General features: G+C 38.0%; 1 protein-coding gene and 1 pseudogene across 1 annotated transcript in view; both read left to right on the plus strand.

Moving 5' to 3' along the window:
• The first annotated feature begins 8,707 nt into the window (after nt 1-8,707).
• Nucleotides 8,708-24,411, plus strand: part of A2M (alpha-2-macroglobulin) — a 40,382-nt gene continuing 24,678 nt past the window's right edge. Inside the window, exons 1-13 of the mRNA XM_060166943.1 lie at nt 8,708-8,799; nt 11,023-11,206; nt 13,790-13,949; nt 14,111-14,163; nt 15,824-15,844; nt 16,109-16,277; nt 16,723-16,807; nt 18,136-18,256; nt 19,014-19,128; nt 19,275-19,384; nt 21,436-21,597; nt 22,991-23,218; nt 23,461-23,524. Of these exons, the coding sequence (XP_060022926.1) occupies nt 8,708-8,799; nt 11,023-11,206; nt 13,790-13,949; nt 14,111-14,163; nt 15,824-15,844; nt 16,109-16,277; nt 16,723-16,807; nt 18,136-18,256; nt 19,014-19,128; nt 19,275-19,384; nt 21,436-21,597; nt 22,991-23,218; nt 23,461-23,524 (1,564 nt within the window). The remainder of the gene's footprint in view (nt 8,800-11,022; nt 11,207-13,789; nt 13,950-14,110; nt 14,164-15,823; nt 15,845-16,108; nt 16,278-16,722; nt 16,808-18,135; nt 18,257-19,013; nt 19,129-19,274; nt 19,385-21,435; nt 21,598-22,990; nt 23,219-23,460; nt 23,525-24,411) is intronic.
• LOC132529212 (non-histone chromosomal protein HMG-14-like) lies at nt 11,915-12,718 on the plus strand (annotated as a pseudogene).

The raw sequence follows: 24,411 nt of genomic DNA on the forward strand, positions 1-24,411 counted from the left end.
CCCACCCATGTCTTCTACCTGCCTTTTGTCTGTAGAAAAACTTTAGTCAAAGAATAAATCTAGGGGTTCCCTGGTGGCGCAGTGGTTGAGAGTCCACCTGCTGATGCAGGGGACACGGGTTCGTGCCCCGGTCTGGGAAGATCCCACTTGCCGCGGAGCGGCTGGGCCCATGAGACATGGCCGCTGAGCCTGCGCATCCGGAGCCTATGCTCCACAATGGGAGAGGCCACAACAGTGAGAGGCCCATGTACCGCAAAAAAAAAAAAAGAATAAATCTAATCAGAGAAATAAGAAAATGCAGAAAGGAAAACAGTCAAGCAAGACAAAATAATAATACTTTAGCCATTAAACAAAATCAAGAACTTTCAGTTCTTCCTCAAGGACTATAGATAATATTCTGAGCCATGTCCTTTGAGCTGTTTTGCAGATACTGAAACCCCCACCAGGTGAAAGAAGTTAACTGTGTGCTGCCCACAAAGCAGGTAGACTCCAGACTGATTGGAACCAGAAGGTTGATGATGTTGACTCCCAATTACATCACCACCAGCCAATCAGAAGAATGCCCACCAGCTGATCACACCCTGCTCCTTGAACACTATAAGACTCCTGCCACTCTTATGGAACATAGTACTGGAAGTCCTAGCCAGAGCAATTAGGCAAGAAAAAGAAATAAAGGCATCCAAATTGGAAAGGAAGATAAAACTATCACTATTTAAGGATGACATGATTTTATATACAGAAAATCCTGAAGATTCCACCAAAAAAAGCTATTAGAAATAATAAATACAGTAAAGTTGCAGAGTACAAAATCAACATACAAAAATCTGTTGCATATCTACATGATAACAATGAGCTAGCAGAAATGAGCCAGAAAACTAAGAAAACAATCCCATTTACAACTGCAACAAAAAGAATAAAATACCTAGTAATAAATTAAATCAAGGAGGTGAAAGACCTGTAAACTAAAAATTATATGACTTTGATAAAAGAAATTAAAGAAGACACAAAGAAATGCAAAGATATTCCATGTTCGTGGATTGGAAGAATTAATATTGTTAAAATGTCCATATTATCTAAAGCAACCTGCAGATCCAGTGCAATCCTTATCAAAATCACAAGAACATTTTTCACAGAAATAGAACAAAAAAAATTCTAAAATTTATATGGAACCACAAAAGACCCAGACTAGCTAGAGCAATCCCGAGAAAAAAGAACAAAGCTAGAGGTATCACACTCCCTGATTTCATACACTTTGCTTCATAACTAACAATTTTACCTCATATTATATTTGATTATTTCAAATGAAGTAATAGGAGATTGTGTGTTTATAACTTGCTATGAAAACACATGAATTTAAAAAGCAATAACATTGGGCTTCCCTGGTGTCGCAGTGGTTGAGAGTCCGCCTGCCGATGCAGGGGACGCGGGTTCGTGCCCCGGTCCGGGAAGATCCCACGTGCCGCGGAGCGGCTGGGCCCGTGAGCCATGGCCGCCGGGCCTGCGCGTCCGGAGCCTGTTCTCCGCAACGGGAGAGGCCACAACAGTGAGAGGCCCGCGTACCGCAAAAAAAACACACACACACACAAAAAAAGCAATAACATTTAAAACTTAACAGCTTTAATAGTATCTTACAAAATATATTCCATAATTTTTCTTACAAAATTTTGTATCACTAGAAATTGTGTGTTATTTTAAGAACCTGCGATTCAATAACATTTGAGCATAACAAAAATCAAATAAATTAGAGCTTCTAAAGCTCTTAGAACATTACTCAGCACAGTCATATAAATAGTAAGCACTATGTAATTACGAGCTATCATTGCTGTTGTTGTCCATATCATCATTATCATCTAAGTAATTAAATAAAACTTGACAAATAATTTTATCTTTTCCTATTAAAATCTGATTCTATTGTTCGCTCCCAGACTAAATATAACTCTCTAAAACAAAAGTTCTGACACTGAAAAGTTCCAGAGTGAACATGAGAGTCACAGAGAACAAAGTGGGTTCATAAAGTAGAGTCATGAAACAACCCTATGCGTGTGTGCACGCACACACACACTCACACACACATTTTCCATTCACCAAAGGAAAACTCACCCTGAAACATATTCCCTACCTAGTCTCATATTCAAAAATAAACTGTATAGAGTTAGAGATAAAAATATGAAGCACAAATATTTAAATTAGGAAAAACATGTAGCATAGTTTTACAATTTGGGGGTACAAAAGGACTTCCTAATCAGAAAATAAAACCCCAAGACAAAGTTAAAATACAAGCAACAGAGTTCCTACAAGTAACAGTGATATAATACATCACTAGTAATCATAAACTTGAAAAAGAAAAATATATGTCACGCACCCCTCCCTATCAGATTGGGAAATTTTTTAAAGGCATGGGAAAAATGCAGTTGTAGACATTGCTGGTAGAAAATAATTGGCAGAGTTATTTTATTTTATTTTATTTGTTTATTGGGGTATAGTTGCTTTACAATGTTGTGGTAGTTTCTGCTATACTGCAAAGTGAATCAGCTCTATGTATACGTATATCCCCTCTTTTTTGGATTTCCTTCTCATTTAAGTCACCACAGAGCATTAAGTAGAGTTCCCTGTGCTATACAGCAGGTTTTCATTAGTTACCTATTTTATACATATTAGTGTAGACATGTCAATCTCAAGCTCCCAATTCATCCCACTCCCCCTTTCCCCCCTTGGTGCCCATATGTTTGTTCTCTATGTCTGTGTCTCTATTTCTGGCAGATTCATTTCAGAAAGGGGATGTAACAGTACTATAAAAGTTTTAAATGTGTATACTCTTTGACATAGCAAATTTACAGCACAGGTTCATCATACGAAAATACTTCTACATGCCCCAAAGTATGTATATGTAAGGACAGACATTGAATTCTATTGTTTGTAATAAATTGTTTTAATTCGGGCACTAATTCCTCTGCATTACAATGTAGCGTCTAGTAAAAAAGATTAGATTTGTGAATATCAGTACTCTTTAGAAACTTAAAGGAACAAGTGGAGTTTAATTTAAAAGATAACGTGCTAGGGACTTCCCTGGCGGTCTAGTGGTTAAGATCATGCTTCCATTGTAGGGGGCACAGGTTCAATCCCTGGTCAGGGGAACTAAGGGAACTAAGATCCTGCATGCTGCACAGCATGGCCAAAATAGATAAATAAAGCTTGAGAGTCATCAGATCAATCTTAAAAAATATAAATTTAAATAAATTTAAAAAAACAAAACAAGATAAAGAACAATTTAAAAGATAACACACTAAAATTTTGATAATTTTGAGAAACTATGGCAAGTACATTGTTTAGAAACGATCTGAGGATTTGTTATGCTTTTTATCTTTGTACATTCAAATATTTTTTCTCATTAAAAATTAGAAAGGAGCATTGAGATAGCATAAATGAGAAACACTCTGATCTTTGAGAACATCTCTGTAGATACACGTTGCCCTAACTCCAAGTTTGCCCTAGATATTTACGGAAAGGTAAAGCAAGTATACTGTCTGATAGAGCGAATGTGGTATTCCAGTAACTGAGCTTTCTGATTTTTGAAAGTGGTTAATATGTAACCAGCTGAAATGTCCTTCATTATCACTTGTTAGGAACTACGGGTAGCGTATGTGTAACCAGTGGTGCCATTAGAGAAACTACATTCAGTCCCCAGCAAGCACTACAGCAATACAGGGGAAACATTTTTTCCTGTTTATTTTTGTTAAGGCCCAATACCTCCTAATCTTTTTTCTAAATTCCCAAATGATTCTCCTTGTTCTATTTTAATGGCTTTTTCCTGCATTTTGCTCCCTTACCTTCTTTACCATAAACTGCCTTCCTTCTTTCCCTTACCTTCTTTTTTCTCTTAACCCTTTACCTCAGCTTTCTAACAGTAATTATTTGCTAAATGCCTCGAAACTGTGCAGAACTTGTCCAAGTTGTGTGCCGTCATTTCTGTCAAGGACTTGGTATTCAGGTAGCCTAACTTTCTTTATTTGGATGCTGCCCTACATCAAAGCCCACAGCAGACAGGTGAACTAGACCTCCTTCTCAGTCATTAAGATTCAAAATATAAATATTAATTCTGACAGGTACAGTAAGGTTCACAGTTTTAAAAACGGTTCCATATAGCATCTTGTATAAAAGTACCCCTTGGAGCTGACAGGACAGATATTATTAACCCCATATTTATCTGTGAGGAAGCTGAGGCTCAGAGCAGTTAAATGAGTTACCCAGGACCTTATAATGAGTCAGAACTAGGGCTCAGGTACCCTGACAACTGATCCAGTCATTTTTTCCCCCCTCAAGCTCATTTTGTCTTCCCAAGAAGAGAAAGCTCTGTCTTCGTGAAGGGAGCATTTTAGATAAAACGTTCCTCTTTATCTGCGATTATACTGAAGTGGTGTCGCTTCTCCTGAGGATAATTCCGCCATCCACTTACTTAATACGTCCACCTCACGCAACCTCAAAGTTCTCTCTCTTGGGACTATCACTTCTCACTCACAGTGTTCAACCTCTCCCTTTTATTTGATCGTCAGCATTTACAGAAGCAGCATTTCATTTAAACTTGTTCAAGTCTCTCTCCTCTTAAAGAAACCTCCCTCTCAGCCCGACATCTCTGCTGAGTACTGCCCTATCATTCTCTTTCCCTTCACATAAACTCAGAAACCTCCCTCTCACTCCCCCTTGAGCTGCAGTCAGGCTCTGCTCCACACAGACCCTTAAAGCTGGGTCCCCCTATTCTTCTTGTCCCTCAATTCAGCAAAAAAAAAAAAAAAGATCATTCGATCTATTATTTGATTTCACAGTGAGTGGCATTTGACACGAATGGCCAGGGATTCAGCAATAATCTTTACAGATGCTCTTTGTAATTTTTGATAAGGCACCAAATGAATGCTATTAATTATTTCTTTAAGTAATTAACCTTGCAAATAAGTGTTTAGTTATTTCTAGTTTCTTAAAATCCATTTAATTTCTGTTATGTTTTGAATCAATGTATTATAAAATGATGCAAACTTTTGAAATAATTTTTTTTAATTTTGTATGCTATTAACATTGATGTGTTGGCATAAAGCCCCAATCACTCTGACTAGTAAAAACCTTCTCTTGACCATTTTCTTAAAATGTCCCTTCTTTGGGACTCAGAGATCCCACACTCTCCTGTGTTTCTCTCTCTCTGTCTAGTCATTCGGGTTACATTTGGGTGCCCTTGCCTAGCTCTGTCCTGGACTATTTTCTATTTTCATCCCATATTATCTATTTCCATGGCATCAGCTCTCCCTATAAGCTGATAAATCTCTAATCTGTACAAATAGGCCAGATCTCAGTAAACTGGTGGTGTTCAGATTGCTTTAACTTTAACCTACAATAAGAATTTTGTATATTTTCATGAGACAGTTTGCAATGTAACACTGAAATCACATTTTCACAATGTAACCTTTACATTGTGACTCAGGACACTCATAGTTAAAGATAGAGATGATAGAGATAGTAATAAAGAAAGAGAAATTATATTAGTTAGGATACAAGTTTTACTGCTTGAACAAAGATATCTCAAAATGCAAAGGCTTTTATATAAGAGAAAGTGTTTTTCTCTTACATGAAAGTCCAAGCTAAAATGGCCTTTGGATGATTCAGGGATTCAGTCTATGCCTCCTTTTTTCTTTTTTTTTTTTTTAACATCTTTGTTGGAGTATAGTTGATTTACAATGGTGTGTTAGGTGCTGCTGTATAACAAAGTGAATCAGCTCTACGTATACATACATCCCCATATGGCCTCCCTCTTCAGTCTATGTCTTGCTTGTTGTTCTGCCTCCCTTGACACATGGCTTCCATCTTATTACCTACAATGGAAGATGGGACAACCGCCCACATGTCCACATTCCAGCCAGTGGTAGGAAGCAAAGGGAGGCACAGAACCTAGCCCTTCCTTTTTAAATCATGAACTGAAAGTTGCATACATCACTTGCACTCACATGTCAATCACCAGAATTTAGCTGTATACCATGCCCAGCCTTAAAGGAGAAGGCTAGGAAATGAAAGTTTTCAGTGAGGCAGTTTGTGCCCAGAGAAAACTCAGGTGTTCTAGTATTAAAGACGGAATTGGAGAAGGGGTAATAGGACACAACCAAAGTTTCTGCTGCACAACATTGAAACGAATATTTCCAAAATCAATAGTTTCACTTATTTTGTTTGGTACACTGTGTTTTCTATTTTATTGTGTTCTATTACATTTTTTTTTTTTTTTTTTTTTTTTTTGCGGTACGCGGGCCTCTCACTGTTGTGGCCTCTCCCGTTGAGGAGCACAGGCTCCGGACACGCAGGCTCAGCGGCCATGGCTCACGGGCCCAGCTGCTCTGCGGCACGTGGGATCTTCCCGGACCGGGGCACGAACCCGCATCCCCTGCATCGGCAGGCGGACTCTCAACCACTGCGCCACCAGGGAAGCCCTCTATTACATTTTTAAAACTCTTGGTCATGACTCACTGATCATGACATTACAACTCACTATAGATGGTGACCCATAATTTGAAAAACATTGCTTTAAACCTGCTATGTCTAATCTGATAACCAGTAGCCACATGGGCTATTGAGCTTTTGAAATGTGGCTAGTCTAAATTAATATGTGTTGTAAGTGTAGAATTCACACCAGATTTCAAAGACTTAGTATGAAAAAAGAATTTAAAGTATCTCATTAACAATTTTTATATTGATTAAATGTTGAAATGATAATGTTTTGGCAATATTGAGGTAAGTAAATTATATTATTAAAATTAATTTAATCTGTTTCTTTTTGTTTTTCAACGTGGCTACTGGAAAATGTAAAATTACATAGGAGGCTCACCTTATATTTTTTATTAGATCACACTGCCTTAAGCTCTAGATGCAAATGTTAAACTCCCTACGAATATTATTACTGGACTATCCCACAAGCGCTTTCTAAAACTAGACTCTTTCTCTTCCCAACCCTCAGCCCTCTGTTCTCCTTCCCACCCTGTTTCCTGTGTTTCACTCAACCAGTTAAAGGCAACACAAGTCACTCAGTGACAACCAGGAAAACTGAAAAGCACATTCTCCTTTACCCATCACATTCATTTATTCACTGTGTACTATAATTTTACCTCTTAAATATGATATAAATCTGTCAACCTCTATCCAATCTCATTATGAACACCCTAGCTCAAAATATCATCATTTCTCACCCATATAATTGTGCAACTCCTACCCTGCCTCCTGGATTGCCTCCTTCCAATCAGTCTTCCAAATTTCAGTAAATGTGATCTTTCCAAGAAACAAATCTGGGGAAGTCACTTCACTGATTACTCCCCAAATACCCTAGTAGTACCAACAGTTTCCTTTTTTATTTGAAGCAAGCTTGCTTCACCACTTTTCTAAGTGTACAGGCACTTTCTTCATACCAAACACTTTTCATTTTACCAAACATTTCATGATGGTTTTTACCCCTGTGCCTTTGTTTATGTCATTCCTTATGTGCTTAGAATGCACTTTTTATCTCCTACTTCCCTCTGGCTAACCACCATCCACACTCTAGAACTTGATTTACATTTTGCTTTACCTTAGATTTCCTTTCCAAGGCCCAGGTTTGCATTGTGTGTCCCTGTTCAGTGCTCCCAGAGCATCCTGAACTTCTCCAATAATGATGTCTGGCTACTGTATTTTTATTGCTTATTTGTCTGCTTTTACACCTGCAAGAATGTGCAATCTGTTTCTTCATATTTGATCATCCATCTCCATGATTTTGTATGATTCCTAGACCAACTAGGCTCAATAAACACTTACAAAACAATCAAACAGTTGGATGAATGAATGCATGAATGGATGGGTGGATGGATGGACAGATGGATGGATGAATAAAACAGTTAACATGATTAAAGATTGAAGGGGAGTTGCACATTTAGAAGGCAGTAACAAAACGTGTTTGTATAGTAGATGATAAAGGCAATTGGTATCTTTGTTAGGCATAGTAAGTCAAAGCTTGTTTCTGAGGTCCTGCTACTTCTCCTTTCATCTTTTCACTTCCTTAATACAGGAAAATATTTCTATCATCATTCTTCCACAACCTAGCTCTTTATCTGCAATCCAGTAAAAACCCCAAGCTCAAAAAGCTATTCTTTTAACCCAATGTCTTATGCATAGAGGACTGCTGAATTCTGAAACTGCTTCAACATTTGAGGTAGACATATCTGATGGAGGACTTGCAGGCAGACTGACTTGTAGTGAAACACCTATTTTCAGCCTGTTTGTGTTGCTTAAATTATAGCTTCCCCTGCCAGCTATTCATGCAAGAGATGTGAGGAAAGCCATACAAGGCACTATGGGGAAGTGGAAAGGAGGGAGTAAGAGAGAGAAGGGGTTGAAAAGCCGATTAGCTGCTTTACGGTAAAACCCAGGGAAAGTGAGCACTAATGGGAATGTGGATTTTATCCCTCCAGGAATCCTATTTAGCCCACCAGGAATTAACCTTGACTGTAATTAAGTCCCTGAGAGCAATGACCCTTTCAGAGAATGTTCAAAGACCTCTACTTTGTTTAGACACCTTGTGTGGGTGGAACTTCCTGTTTACACAGAGAACAGCATAAAGCCTAGTTGCTCTGAGGAATGTTTGGGACCAGACCAATTGCAGGGAGAAAGGCACAATACAGTCTGGTCTCCTCTGGTCCCTTCTCCCTGCAGCATGGGGGAGAAGAAGAAAAAACTCCTCCATCCAAGTCTTACTCTCCTTCTTCTGGTCTTCCTGCCTACAGATGCCTCAGTCTCTGGAATACCGTGAGTTTCACATAGAGCATAAACTTGAAGAGTCCTTTCCTTTATTTCAAATCCTCCTTATCATTCATTCGTCTTCCCTATGGAACTGTCACCTTCTTATCTTTAAGGTGTCTTCCAATTATGAGATTTTACAAATCTGGTTTATTCAGTCTTCACTTATTCTTAACCATTTTTCTCCAACTCTCTGGATCTCTGAATCTCTGAATCTCTAAATTCTCTGGAGATATACAAAGACTTTCTAAAGGGCATTGGAAAGTGATTCTTTTAAAGGAATCAATTTTCAGATCCTCACATTCATATTGATCTGCTTGAGACCATGCTATTTATCCTTTCTTACCTCCTCTGTCTTAATTTCCTATCTTTCACTTTAAAAGAGAAAGACAAACCTCCCTCAATCAGATGTTACTGTAGAACACTGTTCTGGAGTATAAAAATCCCTAGGGTGCCAAATAAAGGAGCAATTTGAAATACCGATGTTGATGTTGAGAAAGCAAAGGACTCTAATGACAGGAGAAAAAATCCTTTTGCAGATCTTGTGGCGACGAATTCTTTGTTTCAACAAAATTGAAGGAAGATCTAAGGGAAATACCAGCTGATAAACAATTAGAAGCAATTCTTGATAATAGGGCACTGGGTGATCTTTGGCATGTAATGCAGAAGGAGTTACAAGAACTGGTAAAAATGATATAATTGTTTCATCTGTCATTTATTTACTTTTAAGTGAACAATTTTTCATGGTACTTATATCTACACAAACGAAAAACAGCAACAGAGTTAATGTTAGACCTTATTTAATTCTTGCAATAAGGAATATCCATCCATGGATATATAAGAACTCATTATTTTCATTAAAGATGTACTTCAAAAGTATTTTGATTTTATATATAATAAATATGAATCATAATTTGTAATATATTTATTTTGTTTTGATCAGTTGTATACTAGTAAGACTTTTGAAAACAATTCAATCCAGAAGAAAATGTTTAACATTTACAGCTTTAAGGTCACATTAAATTTAAAAGAAGAGTTAAAGTTAAATTTATATACCCACATATAATATTTCATATATATGTGTATATATATATGCATGTGTGTATATACATATATATATATATGTATATAGACACATATATATATATAAACAAAGAAGGAAGAGTGATCCATAAAATATTTTGAAGCATAGAAATGTTAGGACAAACTTCTGTGTGATAAATGGCATGAAAGTTCACAGAGGAAAAGGGGGAAAGATGCTAAATTTCTGATCATTACAAAAAGAACATTTTGATGTATTTTTTAAATAGATCATACTGGATATCTTATCACTATGATATTTAAGATTCGATGGGAGATGTACAAAAAAGTAATGTAAGTTTTAATTTAAAATTTCATCAAAAATAATATATTTTACTATTGTTTAAACTTGTGATAAAAAAATAGATGTTTACTTGAATACATGTAAGGAGGGCATAGTGTCTAAAAATAGGAATTCTGTGAGCAAAAATGTTTGAAAACTCAAGTGTCAATAAAATTATATATGAGAGTATTGAGAAAGTTTCTGTTCTGTTCATGAGGACCCCAAATCCAATCTCTAGAAGATCACTCTTGAGTAGACCATTTTTGTCTACCCTGAGTTGAAAGGCAAATATTTAATATGCAAACATCCAGGGTTAGGTAACACACTAAGATTTCATTAGTTGCTTAACACGCTGAGACTTTAAGGACTCTCTTTAAGCCTCAGAGTGGAAAGCAAGAACTTGCCATTCCATTTTTACAGGCTTGTTTTATATATATATATAAATAAATAAAAGTTCTGTAAGTGGATTGGTTTCTGTAGTGTTCCACATGAGAACTTGCTTGCTTTTTACAGCAACCCTAATGTAAAATAGATTTACAGCATAAATATATATAATTAGCATATTTTTATTTGAATTCAGATGCTCACAGATTGATATTTGGGTTCCTTAAAGTGAGGTATACCTGCAAATGTTAACCTCTTAAAGCCTCACTTCAAGTAAAATGTTCACTGACATGGCACTGACGATGGAAAGGGGAGTAACTCCCATGCATGCCCTCCAACGGCAGAGATCAACTTCATGCTTATCAACATGTCTTCTCTTGGCATAGAACTAACGATAGTAACAAGAATTATGGCGGAAGATAGTGCTGCTGGTAATAATGCCTCGTCTCCTACACTCTCCTCTAACTGGATTCCCCCATCCCCAGGCACTACATGGTGCTGGTCCCCTCCCTGCTCCACACTGGGACCCCTGAGAAGGGCTGCCTCCTTCTGAGTCACCTGAATGAGACGGTGACCGTAAGCGCCTCCTTGGAGTCCCTCAGAGAGAACAGAAGCCTCTTTACTGATGTGGTGGCAAAGAAAGACTTATTCCACTGTGTCTCCTTCACTGTGAGTATGGCTGTTTGACTTAAAATACTTGTTTCTATCGGTTGGGAACATAGGCAACCAGAATTCAGTCAAGATAAGACTTTGAGAGGCTGGCATGGACTTCAGGGAGGAATCTAAATGTAGCGACTAAGTGTAGAAATTAAGAAGCAATGCATGAATTTCCAATATAAATAATAGTAGACCAATATTTATAGAGATATTAAAATCAACTTAATGATTAGAGAAAATTCCTATTAACCAGAAAAAAAAGAAAAACAGTATGCACTAGACAAAGGGAAAATATGAGTTCTCCTGAAAATTAAAATGGAAAAAATACTAACAAAGAAAACTAGGCCAGTGTTTAACATAAGCCCCAGTAGTGGGCTGACAGGAACATACCACCCCATACTCTTTCTAAGAGTGAACTTGTAGAAATTACCATGAGTGACTATCCAATAGCTCTTCAGAGTTGCCCATATATAGAATCCTTACAGCGTACAGCCAATAATATGTTGCAGTTTCCTTTCTCATAGCCTTAAGAGATGCTTCTACCATGCTCTTTTACCACATAACATCAGTTTGGTAAAGTTCAGTGTATAAGTGAATCAAAACTGTATTAGCGAGCTCGGGCGGCAGGAGGACCGGCAGTGGCCAGGCAGCCCAGCTTCGCCAAGGCTCTCGGCGTGCGCGGCTCGCAGGCCCCCGGCACGTGCCAGCCCCGCCGCCACCATGGCCAAGAGGAAGGTCAGCTCCGCCGATGGGGCGGCGAAGGAGGAGCCCAAGAGGAGGCTGACAAGGCTGTCAGCGAAACCGGCTCCTGAAAAAGTGGAAACGAAGCCAAAAAAGCGGCAGGAAAGGATAAATCTTCAGACAAAAACGTGCAAACAAAAAGGAAAAGGGGAGCAAAAGGAAAACAGGCCGAAGTGGCTAACCAAGAGACTAAAGAAGACTCACCTGCAGAAAACGGAGAAACTGAAAACGAGGAGAGCCCAGCCTCTGATGAAGCAGGAGAGAAAGAAGCCAAGTCTAATGAATATCACACACTTGGTCCTATCAGTGGTTCCTGTCTCCCTTCTTGTACAATCCAGAGGAATATTTTTATCAACTATTTTGTAAATGCAAGTTTTTTAGTAGCTTTAGAAACATTTTTAAAAAGGAGGGACTCCTACCTCATCCCATTTTTTAAGTGTAAATGCTTTTTTTTAAGAGGTGAAATCATTTGCTGGTTGTTTACTTTTTGGTACCACCAGAAAATAGTGGGATATTGAATGTGGCAGGCATTGTCTTGGCTGCCAGCTTAACATCCCATAGATGGGCGATATTTTATGTCCTATAATACAAAGCACACTAAATGGCAGTTTGCAGTCAGTTGTGCATTTAATGCCTTGAACACTTTAAATTACTTCTCTTCCCATGTTGTTTTTGGTAGAATTATTTCCTAAAGCAAACCACTCACCCTTTGATCTTGGCTCTCCTGGTCAGAATTTTGTGCACTCTGTAACATCTTTGGTCGTGGTAGTCCAGTTCTTCTAGTAACTTTGTTAATGTGCTGTGAACGATTGATAGTTTGGGTATGTAGTGTATATGATATTAAATTGTGAATTAGTGGGACCTACGATGTAACAGCATATCAATATTTGAAGGTATTGGTACTTGATAGCCTGTCAAGGAAAATTTGCCTCCAAATTTTAAGCTGGAAGGTCACTGGAATAACTGTTCAGAAAAGAATCACAACTACATGATTTTTTAGATTTTTGGTATGTATGTTAAGAATTGTGTACAAATTGAAATGTCTGTGTACTGATCCTCAAAACAACCAATAAAACATCTCAATTATGAAAGAAAAAAAAACTGTATTAGCTGATTTGCAGCAACCTGGATGGACCTGGAGATTATCATACTAAGTGAAGTAAGTCAGACAGAGAAAGACAAATATCATATGATATTGCTTATATCCAGAATCTAAAAACAAATGGATACAAATGAACTTATTTACAAAACAGAAACAGACTCACAGACTTGGAGACAAACATGGTTATCAGGGGAAGGGTGGGGAGGAGGATAGATTGAGTTTGGGATCAACACATACACACGGCTATATTTAAAATAGATAACCAACAAGGACCTACTGTATAGCACAGGGAACTCTGCTCAATATCCTGTAATAACCTCAATGGGAAAAGGATTTGAAAAAGAATAGATACATGTATGTGTATAACTGAATCACCTCGCTATACACCCGAAACTAACACAACATTGTTAATCAACTCTACTCCAACATAAAATAAAAATTTTTAAATGAATAAATAAATAAAGCAAAAACATTTTTTAAAAACCTGTATTGGCTGATCTATAAGGAGATGTGAGTATCATTTATGACCTCTCTCACTGATGTAATTTTCTCCATCCTGTGTTCTGTCTTCCCATTTGTAAATGACAGAAGTCATTCTGTCTGTGAATTCCTGTCCATGCCAAATTTCCCTGATGAGAATGAGAGAGTGAAATTAAGTAAAAGGGACAAGATTCCCAGGGAGAAGTGGGACAGGGGCTGGAGGAAGAAACTTGGCAGATGAACGGGTTCTCAGGATCTCTCCTATATTTCAGATCCCAAGATCTCCATCCAATGAGGAGGTAATGTTCCTCACTATCCAAGTGAAAGGACCAACGCAAGAATTCAAGAAGCGGACCACAGTGTTGGTTAAAAATGAAGAGAGTCTGGTCTTTGTCCAGACAGACAAACCCATCTACAAACCAGAGCAGACAGGTACAAAAAGGCCTATGGTCAGGACAACTTCAAAAAAGAAAGATCTTCCTTCCCTGTGTATTCCCCAGTCAAAGGAGTCCTGGTTCCCTTATAGTCTGTCTTACTAGCCTATAGGCCTGGCTTCAGGTTTCTGGAACTCATGAAAAATATTTCTGTTTCAGTGAAATTTCGTGTTGTCTTGTTGGATGAAAATTTTCACCCCCTGAATGAGTTGGTAAGTGTCCTAATATCGATCTAGAATTATTATTATCTATATAAACAGGCTGAGAGTTTGTTTTTGGTGTTGGGGGAGAACCAGGGAGAAGAAGAATCTGGTACTGAAAGCAGTACTTTCTGGCATTGCCATAGTGCAAGATCCTCATTTAAAACAGTATTCTGGGTCAAGAGAGTAGCTGATTCTTTCTTGGTACTGATACTTGGTCAGTTGTCACACAAACTTACTCTTTAGAAAATTCTCAATTAGCCAAACTAGAAATATATACTATATAATAAATAAACCATCAAAAAACTTAGGTTTAAATGACTTCTCAAAGATTCAAACTTTTTCTAAACACAAAACCTCTCCTATAAAGGAAGGAGAGTATAATCAATGTTTGTTCCTCAAGACTAACACTCTCAATTCTAATGTAGACAAGAAACCAAAGTCTTAATTTTTCTCTCCTAGATCTAGTCCTCAACCACATTTTCTTATCTCAGAAAGAGGCAATTTTCAATGAAAAGCCAAGGACTCTGTTGACTATAGCCCCTCCACCCCCAACTTCCTTTTCCCCTCTTAAAAGTGTTCTCTTTCCCTTGCCATAGAGTTTGCAATTCCCTGCTGATTCTGATCAAACCCATCTTTGCTAGGGGGTGAAGAAGGGAAAGGGATGGGAGGGAAAGAAGCAACTTTTCTCTTCTAGCTCCTCAGGCAAAGGATTAAGGCATATTCCTCCGTCTCACCCACATCCATTTCATCAGAAAATCATGTTAGTTTAAAATATATCCAGACTATGTTTTACCACATGAATTGCTACGACCTTGTCCTGACCAGTATCACCTCTAAACAAGACTATTACAATAGCCTTGAAATTGGTCTCCTGGTTTCCACTTACACTCTATCTAAAATCAAACACCTAGCCCTTCACTCTATCAGCTTAACTCTGCTTTGTTTTTATTTCTTGACATTTACCACTACCTCAAATCTATCTATATCTCAAATATATATATAAAATATATGTATCTCAAATATATATGTCAAACATACATATCTCAAATATATATTTATATATATCAAAAATATATATTTCATATATGACTGTGTTTCTCATGTATCCATCCCTATTAGAATGTAAGCTCCATGAAAGCAGATCTGTTGTTCTTTTGTGCATTGCTCTGTTCATAGCACCTAGAATGATACACAGCACGTTAGGCACTTAATAAATATTAGTTTTAAAAATGAATAAGCGTTGATAGTAGAGGAGCTATTCCCAGTCGTCCTTATTCTTAGAACTACCTAAGAATTCTGTGACCCACCTTAATATTTGGATCTGAACATGGTTACTTATAATTCCATAGTGTTGATTTCTCAATCTGTAAAATAGCACAGCAAAGGAATGTTCTTCACTGGGATACTATAAGCATTTAAGTCATATCAGTAAATACCATTCCTAATGAATGGCACGTATGCATTTGTTGCTCACACCCAGTAAGTACTTAACATTACTTATTAATTGCTTGTAATGGATTAATCAAAAGTTCTGTAAAACTTAATCTGGAACTTTTCTGTGTTTTACTACAGATAAAGTTATTCTGCATAAGGCTGTCTTGCTTATAAATCAGAACTGCGAATATCTAAGAACAATTCTAAACTCCTTTCTCTCTCTTTTGTCTTTCAGATTCCACTAGTATATATTGAGGTAAGCAATGTGAAACGTTCCATAATTAGACACAAATAATAAACTTAGGGAAAATGTTCTTATTTGAGAGATTCTTACAATATTTCAGAAACTTGTCATTAAGGGAGAAGCCTTCAAACTCATGTAACACTAGATGGTTCCAAGTCATCTCCCTTCCCCACCCCTCCCCACCTCTTTGTGGATAACATAGGAGTCCCCATAGATTTCCTTTACTGTCTCTCATGCTCTGGGCTCTTTTGTAAATTACAATTACTGTGTCCACAGGACCCCAAAGGAAATCGCATCGTGCAATGGCAGAACCTCCAGGTAGAGAGTGGCCTCAAGCAGTTGACCTTTCCCCTCTCATCAGAGCCCTTTCAGGGCTCCTATAAGGTGGTGGTACAGAAGGAATCAGGTGAAATGGCAGAGCACCCCTTCACCGTGGAGGAATTTGGTATGGATTATGCAAAACCATGGAACAGTTTTTTCATATTTAAACTTCTAGGGCCTAGAATTTGAGTTTCTTTGGAATTACTTTCTATTTCCCACGGGTGAGATTAGGCTTGGAGTGGAACCAATTACTTCTAATCCAATGAGGACCATCAATGATTCGTGAATAGGATGTCATATAGCATTTTTTGTAGCAATTTTTAATCTTCAAAAAAAATGTAAAACATTCTTAGTCCAGTGGAGTCTCCCATAATTCATTAAGGTTACATTGATCCATCATAGTCCTTCAACCAGGATCTCCATTTGAGAGAAAGGTGGATATATTGGAGAAGTGGGCTACCTTTTCAGGGCCCTAAAATATGATTAGAGAATTGTTATGAGAACCTGGAAATACCAATTCCCCAGAAGTTGAAAAACAATCACCAACTTCCTTTACCTCCAATCAACAGTGCTTCCTAAGTTTGAAGTGCAAGTAAGAGTGCCAAGGATAATCACCATCTTGGAAGAAGAGATGAATGTGTCAGTGTGTGGCCTGTGAGTTTATACTTTTAAAAAAATCTTTGGCGAGGGGAATTATTTAAAGGAGACTCACCCTTTGGGATATTTTAACTAGCTTGTCTAGAAGCAGTGCAGCACAAATACCTTAAATACATGGGAGCATCCCCATCTCTAGAACTTTCCTCTCCTGTTGCTTTTCTATTTCCCTTCTTATTTTCTTTCATGTCCTTTCCAACATTATTATAACTATCATGGGGCAGGCAACCGTTCCTAGAGCTAAGCTATGCTAATAGGATTGATTCTGAAAGTAATAAAGCTACTCGCACATGCACGTACACATGTACACACACAAATGAGATAGTGTTGAAGGGTAGTGACTTTCCCTTTACCAGGTTGTAAAGTAAATTCAATCATCAACAGATCATTTACTTGACCTTGGATACATAGTGGAAAAATAGCTCAGATTCAGAATTTGTAGAGATAGGCGTATTACAGAAATGTCGTCTAACTCATCTGTCTACCTAAGGCATGTCACATACTTCTCTGAACTGCCATTTTCACTGATGAGAGTAGACATGATCTCACAGTCAGTCTTTTCCAACCTTGAAAATTCATGTTTCTAGGATCTTATTGCTCCCATCTCCAGCAGCCCAGCAGCAGCAGTACAGAAAGAACAGGCAGAGTGAAGAAACCAGTCCTAAAGACCTTCAGCTGGGTCCCTGCCCCAGCACTGTCTCAGAGTAAGGTCACCAAGCTCCTGATCCCACAGAGCTGGTGAACCAGTACTCCTGCAAATATAGATATAGAGGGTATTTTGAATAGGGAAGGAACAAATACCCTCAAAACCACAGCAATTATCAATGATACATTTATGGCACAATCCCATTTTTGTAAAAAGTAAACAAGTAAAAGTCTATATGAACAGAGATGGCTACACATAGGAAGAGGATGATGGAAGGAGAGATACCATCATATTAATAGTTTATATTCCTAGGTAGAATTAAGAGCGTTTATTTCTTGTCTTTGTTTTGTTTTGTTGGTATTGTTTTTTCTCTTAAGATCTGGTGTAGCTTTGGCAAAAGAAAAATATTTTTTAAAAGATGAAACTGAAAATTAGAGATTAAGAAAAAAAAAGACATGGTAAAAGAAGACTGAAGTAAATTCCAGCATGTTGCACTGGAAATTTCTAAAAGAGAAGGTTCGTTACTTAGTTTACTTGCCCTCAACACTGTATAAGCCCTGCAGAAATCAGAGGGAAGTACAGAGTCTAAAAATATACTATAGCTAAAGGGAAAATATAAACAGGTAGAAAATGGGGGTGTTCAACGTCTGATTTGATCCATTTGGCAATGTTCTTATGACAGATACACATATGGGAAGCCTGTCCCAGGACGTGCGACTATAAACATGTGCAGAAAGTACAGTAACCCTTCTAACTGCTTTGGTGGAGAATCACATGCTGTCTGTGAGAAGTTCAGTCAGCAGGTATGTGGGAAACTACTCCTAGGGATTAACAGCCCAGGCACTGTTGATGAGCAGTGAGTTACAACATGGTAGTAACTCAGGAAGAGACCAATCTGTAAGAGAATTCTATGCTAGCTATAGTCGTTTTTTAAAAATCAGTGACTTAGCACAATAGGAATTATTTCTTGTAATTGTCCATTGTGGGTATTCTTGGTGCACCAAGCATCCAGGATGATTGAAGTTGAACCATCTCCAGTACCTGGTACCTAAAGCCGCCTTGAGTATCCATCCAATTATGTAAAGGAAGGAGAAAAAAGCATACAAATCTTAACCACCTTGGCTGGGAAAGGTGTCAGTTTTTCTCTCTTTCTATGAGCAAGAGCTTGTCACATGGCCCCACCTAGATGCCAAGGAGCTGGGAAACACAGTGCCCAGATGGGCAGCCACTTCCCAGCCACAGCTGTAAACTATGGAAGGGAAGCCAGGCTTCGGTGAAGAGTTAGCTGCCTGCTACAGTAAGATTACCCGCCAAGTTTTAAGGCATTTCTTCACCTCATTCACTCTGGGGAATATCAGATACTAAGGAATACACCTGTCAGTTATAAGCCAGAAACTGTTGTGAGATGTAATTATAATTAATCCCTAGAGAATATTTATTGTGTTCTCATCATACAAAATTCCTAGGTTATGTTGCCTCAAAAAAAAAAATGCCACCAGATTAACTGACCACTGATTTGTCCAGTCTTATGTTTTTGTATTTTATTTCGTCCCCTCCTAGCTAAACAGCCAGGGCTGCTTCTCTCAGCAAGTAAAGACCAAGATCTTCCAAATGAAGAGACAAGAGTTTGAAATGAAAATTGAAGTGGAGGCCAAGATTCAAGAAGAAGGAACAGGTGTGTATACCTCATGGGTATGGGAGGAAGAACAATGGACATGGATTTAGTTCCTTTGCCAAACAGTGAACTGAAAGGGAGGAAGTAGTATAAGTTCAGGGAGAGCATCCTTCCAAAAGTGAACTTATTTTTTCCTTCTTTTTCAGAGGTGGAATTAACTGGAAAAGGGACCACTGAAATAACAAGAACCATAACCAAACTCTCATTTGTGAAAGTAGACTCAGACGCTAGACGAGGGATTCCCTTCTTTGGGCAGGTGAGGTATTTTTCAATTCGCAAATCAAACTGTACTCTCACCTAATACGTACAACATATTCTGCTAAAACTATACCTGGTTAATATTATCTGTTGATTAATATAATCAAAGGTATAAACCCACATAAAATAGATTTGTTCCTCTGTAAATTTGTACATCAAATCTATAAAACCATTCTAAAGCACTATCAAAATTAGAAGGTTTTGGGAACAGCACTGAGTGATGTCACTCAATCTCTTTCCCATGGGGTTTACCAGGCAGTCTCAGATTTTTATAATATTTTTTCACAAAGCGTCTCGAAATTCCTGATAGCCAATCACATTATCCTTCTAACATTAACTTTGTATGGAAATGGGTGGGTAGGTGGCTTTCATTTTTATTTTGAAATATAAAAGATTCTGCTGTACCTGGTGTTTCTTTCATGGATATTATATATACATTACTTTTTCAAGTATATTTTATTTTACTCAAGTATACTTATTCAAATATATTTGTTTTATTTTAGCAAGTATATTTTAAAAACAGTACACAGAGGGGTAAAATACTGCTATTTAAAGTATACCCAGGGCTTCCCTGGTGGCGCAGTGGTTGAGAGTCCACCTGCCGATGCAGGGGACACGGGTTCGTGCCCGGGTCTGGAAAGATCCCACATGCCACGGAGCGGCTGGGCCCGTGAGCCATGGCCGCTGAGCCTGCGCGTCCGGAGCCTGTGCTCCACAACGGGAGAGGCCACAACAGTGAGAGGCCCACGTACCGCAAAAAAATAATAATAATAAAGTATACCCAGATTTTAAAGATATAAATTTTTTCTCTCAGATCTACAAAAAAATCTGCTACTGTTATTTTTCTGCTTACAAGCAGATGTGCTAATGGAGCTTTCGGACTCCAGAAGTCTGAGATGAGAGTTGTATGTACCTCCATGCGTAATTACTGTGCATCCTGTTTTTAATGGAAATATTATAAGATGTCAGCTGTGGAGAGTGTAAAAGACAGAGGGACCAGGCTCCACAAAAAGAGTAGTGGAATAAATTTTAGAATGTCTTGATTATGCTATGACAGCAAACATGTTCAGAAACTTTGGTCACTTCCTAAAATGAAAGTTCACTTCTTTAAATTTCTCAGAAGTATATTGTACTTTTTTGAGATTTTATTCCTGCTAAATAACTATCCTATTATCACAAGACTCTCTCATCAAAAGTGAAAGAATCAGAATTTTGTACCTATCCTGGTATACAGCTGACATTTCATTAGCAAACTTAGATCTTGTTAATCAATTACAAATACTAATCCAAGTCTGCTGGTTGTGCTTCCTTCTACCAAAAGTAGTTTATACTGAGAAAAAAAGTCACCATCTTTAAAATCTGAACTGAGCTACTAATCTTCTGGGTTCAGTATTAGCAGTAATTTGACTTTAGGCCCTTATTTAATATTCTATGCTTCTTTTCAATTTTACATTTTTCAGATGGGAAGTACCTCATAAAATCTACCTACCTTCCAAAAGTTTGCAAATCTAGGTCAAGAAGCAGATATCATATATAAAACTAGAGGAGCACACAGCACAATATATTAGCAATTACTAATATCAAACCTCAGAACACTAATCTGTAGAAAGGGAATTGTCTGCCATAAAATAAGTATTTGAGGCTCAATTAAATTTGACTAATGGGTTAAAAATTTTCATTATGGCTCTTGTGGTCTGTGACTTTCCAAAAGTTATATATAATATATAGAGTTTTCAAAATATCCACAGAATACATTTCTCAGGTCACCTCTATTATCTCCATCATTCTCTACCCTTTTACACTATTTTTCGTCTTAGGACTGATTACCACTAAATAAGTGTATATTATGCATTTATTTAGCAGCTATCTCTTTTACTGGACCGTATGCTCTATGATAGAAGGAACTTTGTTTTGTTCACTGCTGTAGCCTCAAGGCCTCGAACCATGTCTGACATATTGGACACACTCAATAAATATTTGTAATAAAATGAATGTTTGGTGTCTATTGGATATTAGCCACATAACTGATCTGCAGCTTTTAATCTTCAGGTGCGCCTAGCGGATGGAAAAGGTGTCCCTATACCAAATAAACTCATCTTCATCACAGCAGAGGAAGCCCACTATGACTCCAACGCCACCACTGATGAGCACGGCCTGGTGCAGTTCTCCATCAACACCACCAGCATCACGGGCACCTCCCTCACTGTCAGGGTAAGTTTGGAGGGAAGTTACCAATGATGTGAAGAAGTCTTGGAAGAAAGGTTGCAACCGAAAAGTGATGGCATTTCCAAGTTGTGTTTAGTCTTAGGAAAAAAAAATGCGAAACTAAAAACCAATTCAAGGTCAATTTTGAAAAAGTTTGTTAAAAGGAGGCAGTATAGTGTTGTGGCTAAAGTGGGGGCTCCACGTGTGCACTCGCGTGTAGCGACATGAATCGTGCAAACGCTGTGGGAAGCAGCGTGGCAGTCCCCCCAAATGAGAACTACCATATGATCCAGTATTCTAACTGCTGAGTATACCTTCAAAAGAATTGAAAACAGAATCTCAAAGGGATACTTACACAGCCCTGTTCATAGCAGCACTATTCACAGTAGCCAAGAGGTGGAAGCAACCCAAATATCCATCAACAGATGAACAGATAAACAGAATGTGGTATATATGTACAGTGGAATAGTATTCAGCCTTAAAAAGGAAGGCTGTCACAGGCTACAGTGTGGACGAACCTTGAAGACATTATGCTAAGTGAAATATCCAGTCACAAAAAACAAATCGTGTATGACTCCACTTGCATGAGGTATCTAAAGCACTCAAAGCCATAGAAATAGAAAGTAGAATGGTGGTTGCCAGGGGTTGGGAAGAAGGAGAAATGAGGAGTTGGTATTTAATGGGGACAGTGTTTTAGTTTTGCAAGATGAAAGGATTCTGGAGATGGGCTGCATATTACTTAACACTACCAAACTGTACATTTTAAAATGGTTAAGATGGTAATATATGTTGTGTTTTTTACCACAATTTTTTTAAGTGTAGGTTCCAGAATCAGATAAATTAGATTAAAATCCTGGCTCAACTCTGTATTAAGAGCAAATAACTAAGAGTTGAGTATAGACTTCAACTACTTCACTAACTCAACTCTTGAACCAATGCTATTTACAGAAAGTGTTCTCAGACCCCTAAGGTTGCAATATTACATTTATTCATAATACCCATTTGAAACCCATCATAAATGAGGCACCGACTCTCTGATATGCAATTCTTCCGTTTCTGAGGATTAGTCTCCTCAGTGAGGTTTCATAGCTCCAATGTCTCTGTCTGAATAGGTAAAGTAGACAAAGAAATGTAAGCCAAGCTAATCAGAGCAAAGGATGCCTCCTTTTGTGCTCTTCACAAATGTAAAAATCAATACCAACTCAAGGAGCCTCCGTCCTGTAAAGGCCTGCAATACTGATAAACAAAATAAGGGACCCTCCTCTCTCACTTCTGAGTGTGGAGCACAAGATTTCTAGGTACTAGTTAAGGTAGGATACTAAACGAATGCAATTCTGGAGCACACTGATTCTCTATGACATATAATCTCTAAGATAATATTGTTTTTCTAATTCATTAGGTCAGACACAAGGATCATAGTACCTGCTATGGCTACCAGTGGCTGACAGAAGAGTATGAAGAAGCTTATCACACTGCTAATCTTGTATTCTCCCAAAGCAAGAGCTTTGTCCACCTTGAGCCCTTGCCTCGTGAACTGCCCTGCGGCCGAGCTCAGACAGTCCAAGCACATTATATACTGAATGGACAGGTCCTGCAGGAGCTGAAGGAGCTCGTGTTCTATTACCTGGTGAGAAGGAAGGCCACTACTCTGACTCATCTGTAAACTCCTGTGTGAGCAAGGATTTATGAAGCTCTTTAGGCATCGCAACTTCGACCTCTTATCCATGTTCCTTTTGAAAGTCTGACTTCTCTCAGGGCTAATTATTGCCAGCAGGGGCTCAATAAAACAAGCATATCACATAGAGAGCAAGACTTGGGGTCAGATCTCTGTCCGGCAAATTAAATCCCTTTTCATTTCCTTTTTTGCAGGTAATGGCAAAGGGAGACATTGTCCGATCTGGGACTCACGTACTGCCCGTGCACCAGGGAGACAGTGAGTATTTCCATAATTCCCCATTTCTGCCATACTCAGTCACTTACAACCTTACACTGCAGAAATACCAGGAATAGCTTCAAATAAAGAGAGAGAATTTTCATCTAACCCTAATAAAGAAGTTGAAAGGGGAAAGCAATAATGTTTCTTTGTTTTTTTAAACCCTTTATCAAATATTTATTTTCTTTTCTTTCAGGTTATTCTGTTCAGATTATTTAAAGTGTTTAGTTGTTTCATAATTTATGCTTATTCCAAATTTTCAAACCATAAATAGTCATGGACCTCCTTCTCAAAATGACATTTCAAAATTGTTTCAGACAATGGAAAGAAGGTAAAACTTTGGAGTGTCTTCTATATGTTAGGTCTTGTGCTGAGTCATTTATATCTTTACATCATATTTCCCTTTTGAAGATAGCTATGATTTTATGAAGAGGTAAATTGGACTCTCCCCAGGAACAAATGTGGAACAATATAATCCTCTGAAGGTTTCACCTATCCTAAGGGAGTCTAAAAGTTCCCTTAAGAAAATTATCAGTGAACTACTCTTTTGTCGCTACTTTGTAGCAACATAGAAGCACTATAGTAGAGAAGTTCGATGCAACTTCTAACAGTTCTATGTAGGCACCAAAAAATAAGTTGCAAAGGAGCTCAGTACTCCTCTTAAGAAGAAAGAATAGAATATCTGGTTCATAGAAAGTTAAAGAGGATATGGGGTAAATACAATGTGTTAAACTCTTACTATTACATCTCGCAACTTCAAGTACTATTTCCCTTCTCTAGTGTAAAATCTAGATCAAATGGTAGCCAAATGGATGTCTCCACATCCTCAGATAGCATCAGAACTTTGTATAGATGAACTCAAGCTTCAAACTGGGGAGAAATCATTA

Source organism: Lagenorhynchus albirostris, chromosome 11 (genome assembly GCF_949774975.1).
Source record: "Lagenorhynchus albirostris chromosome 11, mLagAlb1.1, whole genome shotgun sequence".
NCBI lineage: Eukaryota > Metazoa > Chordata > Mammalia > Artiodactyla > Delphinidae > Lagenorhynchus > Lagenorhynchus albirostris.